Source organism: Panthera leo, chromosome E1 (genome assembly GCF_018350215.1).
Source record: "Panthera leo isolate Ple1 chromosome E1, P.leo_Ple1_pat1.1, whole genome shotgun sequence".
NCBI lineage: Eukaryota > Metazoa > Chordata > Mammalia > Carnivora > Felidae > Panthera > Panthera leo.
In genome coordinates this window covers 36,862,820-36,875,097 of record NC_056692.1, presented here as the reverse complement: position 1 = coordinate 36,875,097, position 12,278 = coordinate 36,862,820, and the positions used below count along the sequence as shown (strand labels likewise).

The 12,278-nt window shown below is 46.8% G+C and overlaps 1 protein-coding gene across 1 annotated transcript in view; it reads right to left on the bottom strand.

Moving 5' to 3' along the window:
* Nucleotides 1–8,422: 8,422 nt before the first annotated feature.
* Nucleotides 8,423–12,278, bottom strand: part of SKAP1 (src kinase associated phosphoprotein 1) — a 278,148-nt gene continuing 274,292 nt past the window's right edge. The window contains exons 12-13 of the mRNA XM_042914773.1: nucleotides 11,104–11,212; nucleotides 8,423–8,509 (exon numbers count right to left, since the gene is read on the bottom strand). Of these exons, the coding sequence (XP_042770707.1) occupies nucleotides 11,111–11,212 (102 nt within the window). The 3' untranslated portion in view covers nucleotides 8,423–8,509; nucleotides 11,104–11,110. The remainder of the gene's footprint in view (nucleotides 8,510–11,103; nucleotides 11,213–12,278) is intronic.

Below are 12,278 nucleotides of genomic sequence, written 5' to 3'. Positions count from 1 at the left end.
GCTTGACCTCAGTGTCCAGTGAGGAAGGCAGGGCAAGTACTATACTCATTTTCTAGCTAAGGAAACTAAACTGTGGTTTTATGGGGTGGCTGTCTGGCTCAGTCAGAAGAGCATGTGACTCTTGTCCTCCGGGTCATGAGTTCAAGCCTCACGTTGGGTATAGAGCCTACTTTAAAAAGAGCAATTTTTTTTTAAAGCATGTTTTTTATTATTTAGTTAGTTACTTAGTTAAAATTTATTTATTTTAAAAGTAAACTCTACCCCTGACATGGGGCTCAAATTCACAACCGTAAAATTGAGAGTCACGTGCTCTACCGATTGAGCCAGCCAGCCCCCCCTAAAAAACATGTTTAGGTGGTGGGAGAGCATATTCATGTGAGAGTTACTTTCCAAGCTCTGAAAGACCGGGTGTTTGTTTGTCCCTCCCTCTCCCCCCCATTTATTTTTAAACTAAAATAAACCCACTGCTACTCAAGGTAAAAAAAAAAAAAAATGTCTAAGTCCACTTGCACAGCTTTTTGGAGTTGTCTCAGAAGTCAGAGCCCCTCTGCAGTCCTCCGCTTTCTGACTGTGGAGGCCTTAGATCCACACCACCAAGTCCTAGACACCTCTCTGGTAGCTTAGTTTGGGAGGTGATCGTGACTCTGACAGTCTGATCGGACATTAAGTTAACTGCATGCTTGTGAATTTGTTTATATTCGCAACACCTTAGGGGTGGGGAGGACAGTGAGCCAGGAGGATGTGAAATGGGGTCGAAGGGAGAAATGGAAATAGACCAGTGCCTGGCCTGCCTCACGGAGGCCGCAGGAGCATTCAGTCAGGGACCGGGGTGGCATCTGCAGATTTCTGTGTGAGCAGCCAGCTGAGACGCAGCTGAAGCCAAGCAGATAACCAGCGCTGCGCGGGACGGTGACTTCCTCGGTCACGCCTGGGCACTGATCCCAAGCAACCTTCCTGGGCAGCCCTCTGCCAGCAGGACTCAGCTCTGTAGAGGGCATGTCACCTGGCTCAAAGTAACCTGTCCTTGAATTGTGGATGAGTGTCACCCCCCTTTCCTATTCTCCTCACCCCACTCTACCTTCTTTCCTGAGGGTGTGCTCACCCCATTTTGGGAGCCCCCCACTCACCTCTTCTCATTGACGCCCTGCCCTAGCTCTCTTCTGTGCACAACGCTGAGGAACCACTACAAAGACCACGTATGCATTTGGCTTAACAACAGGGCAGTAGGGGCCACTGCTAGCATGTTATTAGAGAAATAACTTCTTGGGAAAAACCAGTTCCACTTTAGAAATGGCTAGATTTGGAGTGGTAGCTGGAACCTTACATCTCAACATCTAATAAACACGGACAGTTTATGCTCCAAAGGATAACAAGAGCCACACTTTTTAGAAGACAGAATGCTCCTGATTCAATGAGCAAAGTGAATAATTTTACTCCCTTCCATTCAGGGGAGACCTGGTCCACTTCCACCAGCAAAGGAAGAGAAAAGGGAGCATTTACACAGCAGTAAAAGGGGCAGGAGTAGTAAGTAGAGAGACATGGGAAAGCCAGAGTGTGAGAATTAAGAGACTACCTGAAAGTCTTTTAAGGTTTTTTTTTTTTTCTCCCCAGAAGTGCAGGAACATGAGACGCTTCTGTAATCTTTGGATTATGGGAAACCCCCTGCCGAAATTTCTTAATCTATGGCTCTTGCGTCCCTCCTTCCGTCAAGCACCTTTTCCTTCAGACCATCCGTTTCCAAGGGGCCAGCTAGTTTAGATCCTTCCGTAAGTGCTCTAGCCCTGTGTATGGACTTCCCCTGGTGGCTAAGCTGGTAGGGGAGGCCAGCCCCACCGGCAGCCTGACCCAAGTCCCTTGAGCAGAAGGCCCCGAATAGTGAGAGCCGGGGGCAGTTTGTTGGAGGCAATGCAGGTTGCCTGCTATAAGCTACGAGACTTAGATATATTCTACCAATTAGGGCACATCTGTTCAAAGTGCTGAAAGGCGGGCACTGTCTCTTTAAGAGCCATCCCACTCCTCTCCTTGAGTGATGAGGGCTGGGAGCACAAGGGAGTCGAATGCTGATTAAACAGTCCTACTGCCCAGCTCTGTTAGAAAATTACTGTAATTATGATCCAGTCCCAGCAGAGGGATGAGTTCCAATCCTGCTAATAACCCTTCCAGGTGCCTTGGATTCGGAGCCCAGGGGAGGCAGCATTGACAGGGCTCTGGCTGGCACCAGGGCCAGCGATGGCCTTGCTGTCTGGCCCGTGCGGGCAAAAACAACAAAGGCAGTAGACCCCTCATCCTGTCTTGGCCTCCGGAGAGAGCAGTAGGTTTTGGTTGTGTTTTACTTATTTATTTATTTTTAGTTCTTGACAGAGCTCCTAGGAGTTATTTTGCACGAGAAAACTTCCCTTAAAAACTAACGTGAAAGACCAGGAAGGGTAATTGCAGCTGGGAGATGACAGGTGCCCTGACACTTGCCACTTCTGCCTGAGGACCGCCCAGGCCTACCCAGTACAAAGCACAGGAAACCAGCACCCCCCATGGGCTGCACCTGCCCTCGTGCTGTGTTTCAGTGAACTTGGTTTCTTGCTCTGAGGTCGTACACGGCATCTCGCTCAGTCCTGATCAAGAGTTCTGATCAGGGCTCCCCTTGTAGATTTCTGCCACAGGAAAGGGAAACAAGGATCACAACCGCAGAGCTCAAGATGTGAGACACTGGCACTCAGCTCTCTAAATCAGCAATTACAGGCCCATTCATTTGCAAACATTTTTGCAGTCAAATGCTCTCCCCCTGAGCTATACCCCCATTTTTGCAAACATTTTTGTAGTGGAATCTGCAGCAGTGCAGGCAAGCAGATCTCCATGGAGCATCGGGGTTGGCCTGCTAGTTCTTAGACCCTGAGGAATTCATGGCATTTTTACCCTAGGTCTTCCCAACCTAGCAGTAAGCTTCTATCACTATAATCCAGTGGCTAAAGCACACACTTCTAGAAGGCAGGACAGTTTCTCTGTGCTTGGCCCTACGCACACCAATGTCCCAAGACCATGGTTTTCAACCACGGGGTATTTTGTTCCCAGGGAACATTTGGCGCTGTCTGGAGACAGTTTTGGGTGTCAGACCGGGGAAGAGGGGGTGAGTGGGGAGGAGTACTACCAGCGTCTAGTAGGTGGAGGAAAGGGATGCTGCTGAACATCCTACAGCGTCCCCAACAACATGAAATCACCTGCCCCCAAGTGTCAATAGTGCCAGGTTAGGAATCCCCCACTAACAGAAGAAGTAGTAAAGCTCCAAGTTCTGCCCCGCCCCCGCACTGCCCTAGCGATGTCGAAGAAATGATCTAAAATCTCCAGATGGCAGGTGCTTTCCCAGAGGTGGGGTATGTCAGTGACAGGCCTGGCGGGGTGCCGACCCATGGGAGGCATCCAGTACGGGCGGGCGGGTGGTGTGCTTGTGCCGCCTGGGGGGAGGGGGGTGGGAGATTCAAGGCAGAGTAAGGCCGGAGTGTCTGACCGCAGGTAAGAGGGAAGTGTCTGTAGCATGTTTTCTGTTCTCTGATCTGATGAGGGGATAAAAGAGGGCCAGCTGCTCACCATCAGGTTAAGAGCGTCTACAGTAGAGCCAGATGCCCTCTTTGAGGACCAGCACTAGAAGCCTCTTGGAACTCGCTCCCATCACAGGAGGCAAGGGAGCAGCGCACTGTTGCCCAGGGCTACAGACGTGCTTCCCTCCGTGGCGCCTTGCCAGGTGGAGGGGTGGCTGGCCGCGATGGGGCCCCGTGACGGAACTGAACACACACAGCGGCCAACAGCCGGCCAGCCCCACGAGCAGCCTGATGCCAGAGATAGCGGGCCTCTTGGAACAGCCTAGGCATCAGGAAAAGAAGACTAGTTGGCAGAGTTTGTCTAGGAACTGGGCTGGCAGGGGAGGACTTCATTAGAAGGAATTTCCCAAGTGTCGTATCCGGAGAGCCAGATAATCTGTCTACCATCCACTCACTCCCCAAGTGACTGGATGCCCCATTTTGCCTGATTTTTAGGGGGACCTCTCATCCTGGTTTATACCTGTGGTCTTGGCCACAATGATCAATTATCAATAACTCCCCCTTTTGTCTCAAAACAATCTCTGGGAAATAAGTTATATGGTCACCTTGTTAATTCTAGTTCAGTTTCCTCTAATACGATAGGGTTTTTTTTGGGGGGGGAGGCATTACATTTATAAAAGATTTTTGTACCAAGTGGGCTACATCTGAAAATGTATTGCTAATTGAATCCTATAGAGTTGCAAAAGAACGATCGATTCACACTAATAACAACAAAAACCTCCCACCAAAACAACCTGTTTTCTGAACAGTTTTTGATAGGGAAATAGGGAGAACACTTCAAATCCCTTGAAGAAGAAAAATCTCTTTTGAGTTGCTAAATTTCAAACTCCCTAACCAATCTCTAAATTCTAAAGGGAAATGAAATGGCTGGGCGGGAGGGAAGGGGAAGGAGCAAGGGACTATGGTAATCCACAAACTAGAAAATGAGTCTGAGTCACTGGGCTGTGTCGCAGGGATAATCCTCTGTGTAGACGGCTGCTTTTTCTAAATCAGCTCCACAGATTTTGCTGGTGCTCCAGGAATTAGCAAATCAATGCCATGTAAGATTTATCCTTCCAGAGCCACTCCTGGTGGGGAGACCTGTGGGGAGGGCTTCTCTTTGGCCAAAGATTAAAGCACCTCTGAACTTGTCATCTGAGAGTTTTGTTCTTATATGAAAACAAAACAAAACAAAACATACTTTGGTTTCTTTCTTTTTTTTTCTTTCTTTCTTCTCTTCAACTCCATCTTTCTCAGACTGGTTTTTAAAGGCAGGAATGTACCCTCACCCCTTCCCCCCTGCACATGCGTGATCTTGCTCTTTGCACGGAACCACTGCTTCATTGTGATGCAAGTGACTGGCACGAAACGTAGAATTTGAAAATGTGTCGCTGGAGGTGTCTAACTGCAGCCCAGCTCGGGTGATTCAACAAGCAGAGCAGCAGACTGAGAATTTCCGGGGTTGTTCATTGTATTTGCTCTTTCCCGGGCAGATTCTGTGTGATTTTTGTCCAAGTCAACACCTTTCAGATCCTCAGCTTTGCCACTTGCAGAGACTGATGGCAAATGAGGTGGTGCAACTGAGCAAGCTAAAAAAAGAAGTGAACGCTAACTTGAAATCTAGGCAGTTCCTCACAGGCTATGTTGAGATCAAGTATCTGTCTCCAATGGGAGGGGGCGTGTCTCGTCAGGTCCAACTTTTGCCCTTGCTGTCACTTTAAAAGGAATCAGACTGTCTGAATTTAGGAAATGAGCAGCAAGAGGAATTCCCTTCTCTTTCCCATTTTGTATTCGCCAGAGGAACAGGTGCAGTGGGTTTTGAGTTAAATACAGATTTTCTAAGAGAGACAACCGTATGAGAAAATTTAACATTGAGCTGGTGCAAAACAGTGTCTGTGCTATTTTGCTATATGGATGACAGAGAAAACACACTAGGAGAAAGTACTTTTAGTGAAATGTAGCTGAAAGGCTGCTTTCAGAGCATTTAGGATTCTCAGATATCAGCTTGGACAATGCGGGCCAAATGGTAGCAGCCCCGGGTCAGATTATCCAGTGGATGTCACTAAGTTAGTTGTTCTCGGATGTTAGGCATTCTCGGTAAGTTATTACTTATTTACCTGTAAAAGGCAGATATACATTTGCTTCTTAAATTCAGGATCTTGGGGCGCCTGGGTGGCTCGAGTCATGATCTCACAGTTCGTGGTTCAAGCCCCGCGTCGGGCTCTATGCTGACAGCTCAGAGCCTGGAGCCTTCTTCAGATTCTGTGTCTCCCTCTCTCTCTGCCCCTCCCCTGCTCATGCTCTGTCTCTCTCTGTCTCAAAAATAAATAAAAACATAAAATTTTTTTTTTTAAAAATTAAGGATCTTTCTGTTCTTCTTTTCCTTCCTTTACATAAAATCAGGAAAGGGAAAAAGCCTCCCTCTCCTATTTCCCGGGCCAGAGCAATCAGTGGCCATCAAGAAGCCATCCTACATATAATGTGGTTAGATATGCGGTCTAATGCCCCAGTTATCCAGATAGTAAGGTGGGGCTTTGGTTAGCGGAGTCAGAGAAGTGGTAATCTGATTAGCCAGTTGCTTTCTGAGGCTGTTGGTTAAAATAGTGGCTGTCAAATTGAGTGGGAGCAGTTTTGGTAGGTGTGGCTTAGCTTCAGACAGACTGTAGGAATCTACTGCTTCCAAAAAGTCTCCTTTAGAACTTTCTCCTAAAAGAGAATGTCCTTCAGGCTGTAGATAGTCTTATCAACCCATCTGACTTCCTCTGTCTTTTCCTGTAACCATGTCAGAGATCGCCAGATGGCTATGGACCAAATTCTTGATTAGTCCATTTGTTCATATCTTTGAGGGCCAATCTAATTTCTCTTTCTGCTGAGTTTTACAGCTAGAAGGATCAGAGTCTGAGAGTTTTGTTCTTGCAGTTGACGGGGGTGCCAAAGACCTGCACAGTATGGCATGTGGTTATTTCCTCCGGCCTCCAGGCATAGAAGAAACTATTGCACTAAGGGGGATTTTGTTTTAAATGCTGGAAGCCAATGACCATGATACTGAGAGGTTGCTGAACTGTGCAGAGAGTGAAGTTACCTTGACCTTTCTCCTTTTTCATCCCTCTTCTGACCCTGCCCCAGAAACCTGCTCTTCCTCTTCTGGTTTTCCCTTTTCTGGTGTCTCATTCACACAGCAGTGGCACAATGGTGCTCTCTCCTCTTAGCCACCAGCCTTCTAGCGTTGGGTCCCTGGGGGTTCTTTAAGGGAGGGAACACTCTGGGGGCTTAGAGGGGTTTCTATTTGCTTCCTCCGGTAAACACTTCAGAACAATGCCCATTGTGCTTACCTGTAGGTTGGGATTGGTGCAAAGCTTCCTGAAACGGGAGGCAATTGGTTGTTTTTGGTTCATCTGCTCATCTGCTGCCACCTAGTGGTTCAGTCTCCTTTAGCGCCCTGTGTAAAGCGGAGGGCACATTATCAACAGTTCTGTATTGCCTTTTATCTCCCTCTTTTTTGTTTTTTCTGGCAGACCCCATTGTCTCCTTTTCTTACCTCTTTATCTTCTCATACACAAGAAGGTTCTTCTTCTTTTTTTTTTTTTTTTAAACTCCCGGGTCAGGCAATCTGGAAATGAATGGCTGTCATAAAATGTTCTGAGAAACTTGGGATGCATTGACAGCCCTCCAGTTTCCCTCTCTTGGTGATGTGAAATGGGTGTCTTACTGCAGGGCTAGAATACGGTTGTGGCAGAGGTGAGGAGGGCTATTGCCATTTCAGGACTGCTCTGAATAGGCAGTTTCAGAGGTAAAATTTCTAGAGCTGCTCAGTTGTACATTTTCCAAAATTTCTTGCACAGTGAGTATGGCCATAAATGATAGCTAAGCCTTATTGAGCAGTTACTACATGCCAGGCGTTGTTCCAAGTATGTTACACGTGTTGCCTCTTTAATTTTCCTAATGACCCATTGAAACAGAGTCCCCACTAGATTCTAAGGTAGAGAATTTAAGGCATAAAATGTCAAGTAACTTGCTTGAGAGAACATATGTAGTAAATGGGGAACTGGGGTTTATTCTCATGTTCTCAACCACCTTGCTTTGCTGCCTCTTCAAGACACAGATAACCTGAGCGCTAGGTACGGACAACAGGGACAAGAACTGGGCTGTACACACATAAGACCTCCTCAAAGCACTTCCTTGGCCCTTATCTGGGGCTTGAGGTGCAAGACGCACTGTGGTTGCTCACCGGGGTCCGAAAAGGAACTCTCCAATGTGCTGACTCCAAGGACTTGCTTCTAGCCCTGTCTCATTTCAGAGTCAGCACGTAAGGAAAAATAGCCAAGTATGCAGCCAGAAGAAGTGTGAGAAGCCAACCAGAGAGCAGGCAGGCCTGGGTTCCAGAGAGGATTCTGCCCTGCAAGATAACTGCAAGTCTCCTTCTCTGCCTGAGTTTTTGTTTTCTCTCAGGCTATCCTTTTGTCCTTTGTTTGGAGGTGGCAAGAATGCCTGGAACCAGCACTTTGGATACCACTGCAAAAAGAAATCTGACACTGTCACACACTGCAAGGAACCAAATAGGAAGTTTATTTATGCTTTTCAAATCAGCTGAAACAACTAGCAACGTCCCCCTCCAAAGGTTTCCTTTTCTCTCACCTTCTCTGTGACACGCCTGTGGAGAGGGCAGGTGTGGATGTGGGGACACGTTTAGAGGTGGGGTGAAAACAAAATAAAGGTGGGAGAAAGTACAAGGCAAGGTTAGCAACAGATCTGCTGACTCCGCCTCTTCCCACTCATCTTGCTGGCGGTTTGCAGTGACCGCAAGGTGTCAGAGGCTTGGGTCCATACAGTCAAGAGAAGAAGTCCATGGTGTTGGCGGGGTGGCTGGGGAGGGGGCGTGGATAGGAACTCCTGATGAGCAGTCTCTTCAAAAAGGCAGGGCAGAGACAAGGATATGTGTCCTAAAGGAGGAAAAATATAGAAATTTGCTTTTATGATGCAAAATAAAGAGGGTATAAAAGGGCACAGAGTAAAAAGTGTCTCCCTCCTACCCACAGTCATGCACTTTCTCTGTCTTTGGAGGCAACCAGTGTTATTGTCTCTGTCCTTCCAGAGATATCTTCTACACATAGAGGCAATTGGAGACTCCCCCTGCCCCCCCTTTTAAAAAAAATTTTTTTAATGTTTATTTATTTTTGACAGAGACAGAGACAGAGCATGAGCGGGGGAAGGGCAGAGAGAGAGGGAGACAGAATCTGAAGCAGGCTCCAGGCTCTGAGCTGGCAGCACAGAGCCCGATATGCGGGGCTCAAACCCACAAGCCGCAAGATCATGACCTGAGCTGAAGCCGGATGCTCAACCAACTGAGCCACCCAGGCGCCCCTCCCCCTGCCCCCTTTTAAAAAAGTAATCTCTAGGGGCGTCCAGGTGGCTCAGTCGGTTAAGCATCTGACTTTGGTTCAGGTCACGATCTCCCAGTTTGTGGGTTTGAGCCCTGCGTCTGGCTCTGTGCTGACAGCTCAGAGCCTGGAGCCTGCTTCTGATTCTGCGTCTCCCTCTCTGTCTTCCCCTTCCCCGCTCACGCTCTGTCTCTCCGTCTCTCTCAAAAAAATCAGTAACATTGGGGCGCCTGGGTGGCGCAGTCGGTTAAGCGTCCGACTTCAGCCAGGTCACGATCTCGCGGTCTGTGAGTTCGAGCCCCGCGTCAGGCTCTGGGCTGATGGCTCGGAGCCTGGAGCCTGTTTCCGATTCTGTGTCTCCCTCTCTCTCTGCCCCTCCCCGTTCATGCTCTGTCTCTCTCTCTGTCCCAAAAATAAATAAAAAACGTTGAAAAAAAAAAATTAAAAAAAAAAATCAGTAACATTAAAAACAATTAAAAATAAATAAAAAGTATTCTCCACACCCAACGTGGGGCTCAAACTCATGACCCTGAGATCAAGAGTCGCGTGCTGTACCTACTGAGCCAGCCAGATGCCCCTGGAGACTCCCTTTTTACACAAATGGAACAAATTAGTCTACCCTACTTTGCTGCTTTTTTTTTTTTTTTACCCCCTTACCAACATTAGTGTAGACAGCTTCCATTTCTTTTTTACTGTTGCATAGTATTTAATTCTATGAATGTGCTAGAGTTACTTGGCTAGGTCTCTCCCAGACATTTAGGGCATTTCTGGTGGTTTGCTATTACAGACCGTGTGTGTGTGTGTGTGTGTGTGTGTGTGTGTGTATTTTAAGATTTTATTTTTAAGTAATCTCTACACCTGATGTGAGGCTTGAACTCACAACCCCGAGATCAAGAGTCACATGCTGAACCGACTGGGCCAGCCAGGTGCCTCATGTGTATATCCTTTTGTGCGTGTGCAAATGTAGCTATAGGATTAACTTCTAGATGTAGAATTGTTGAGTCAGAGAGAATGAGGAGATAAATGACACTGTCATTAAATGACAAAGCAAAGTAGAGTGAATCTGTTTAGATTTGACAGCGAAAGCCCAACTCTTCTGCATTCATGGCCAGGAAATGAAGTCCTCAACAGGAAAGTCATACAGTGAAACCTTGAGTGACAGGCCTGAGCTGGTGCTTTACAGTTGTACAAGGGCATCGCAGAGTAAGATCTATACTTATGTATCTCCCTAAATGAATCCATGCAGCTGCTGCTGCACACTAGAGTGGCCCTGGTCTGGAAGGTTCCAAGGACAGTCTGTGTGTCACTGTCACACAAGCTCCCATTTTAGGCCGGAAGATGGAGCTCGAGACACCATGCTAGGGTGGGTACCCTCCAGGGCCATCTTAAGTCTAAACAAAAGCCACGAGGTTCCAAAGCAACTCCTACTGCTACCCCACCCAAAGCAAGCACTCACTCCACTGTTTTAAATATGATGTGGTTCTTGCTCATAAAACACAAGCCATGTTCTTTATTACCTAAAAGTTAATGTGATTATGTTTCATGGGAATCTTCATACTGGAGTCCTAGTCTTGGCCAGTCATATTGTAATACGTGGGCATTTGGGGGAAATGGTGCTCTGGATTTGGGAACAGGGGGTAAAGAAACCCAGACCCAGTCTTGTGGCAGAAATTCCTAGTTGTTCCCCAATATGCATTCTCCCCTTTTAACTTATTAACAAATCCTCTCCCCACTTCACTTTTAAGCTGGACACAGGTTCTACCTAGAATAAGTCTTATCTGTCCAACTTCTGGCCAATGGAATGCAAGCAGGGGTATGTGCGGCATCTGTGAAATGTCCTTAAAACAAGCGGTTGTGCCCTTCTTTCATTTTATCTTTCCTGCTGGGCAGGGTACAGACATGATAGCTGGAGCTGCGGCATTCGTCTTGGGCCGTGAGGTAAGCTTTAGAATGCTGGCCACACACAAGAGGAGCAAAAAAAGAAGATATCTGGGACCTGAAACCTTGGATCATTAACCTCCAGATTTTTGCAGAAGAGAAAAATGAAATTTCTATGTCAATGAAATCATGAAGAAAAGCCACTTCACTGGCAATTCTTATTCTTCCCAGAGAAATGACGGCATGGCCAACAGACTCCTTGGCAATAGTTCTGATACCTGGGCTTCATCTTTCTTCCATCTCAAAGGCAGTGGTGAGATACTCCTTTGGAACAATCCCAATGAGGCTGTTCAGTTCTCCTACCCACCAGCCATACATGTTATACTCCTGAAACAGGAAAAGAGGATGGTTTCAGCTGGAATTTGGTCACGTTTCTGTTCATCTTTTATAGCGATTGCATGGGACACAATGTTGGGTGATTTCTTTGTCGACACTATCAGTCTGACTTGTACTGGCACCATGGACCCTTCTTGGGTCCATGATGGGATTATTATCCCATCAGGGATTATCCTCTGATGGGATTATTAAATTAAAAAAAATCATCTAGAGAAAGAAAGCAAACCCTTCATTTTGTTATCTTCCTGTTAACAATGTAAACCTCGTATAGGAAATGCCATTGCATTGTAAAGAGCATGTCTTTTACGAAGCAGAGTGGATTGGCTTCTTCTGAGAAAGTCGGGCACGTCCAAAATGCCAGAGCACTAAAGATATTCAGGGAATCAGGTCACAGTTCAAGTCAATAATATTTACCACGCATCTTCCATGTGCAAAGTGCTGTTTGAGTTCCCATGAGGTATGTAATGATGGATCAGAGCGTTGCTTGCTCCCCAGGAGTTTATAGCATATAGAGTAATGGGCTTTGGAGTCAGACAGACTGGGATCTAATCCCCACTTGGTCATTTTGTAGCCATGTGACCTTATGTTCTCCTAGCTTACGCTTCCTTTTCTGTAAGAGCAGGGATAATATCTCTCCCCTCTTGTTGTGGGAGTATAATCGTCTGATACATAGTAGGTGCTCTAAACATTAGATTCTTCTCCAGGAAGAGGTGGGAGGTTGATAGTACCTCAGTAATGACAGGCAGGACATAAGGGCTCCAGAGAGGGGCAAATAAGAGAGGGAATGAAAGGGTTTAAGAGAAGGGGCAGTCACAGGGCTGGGAGTGGAGCATCTTGAATACAGAAGAGCTTTTCCAAAAGCACAGTGGGTGTTAAACATTATGGGAGTACTTCTGAAAGCACCAGAAAATATTTTCTTTCTTTTGATGGAAGTAAAATTTAGGAATCTATAGGCAATATTTTGTATTCTGGTTCAGCTGGCTTTGGGGTACCATGAAGCTACCTGTCTGCTTTTTGCACCCTTGGCTGTTGAATTCTAGGAAAAGAAACGAAAAGA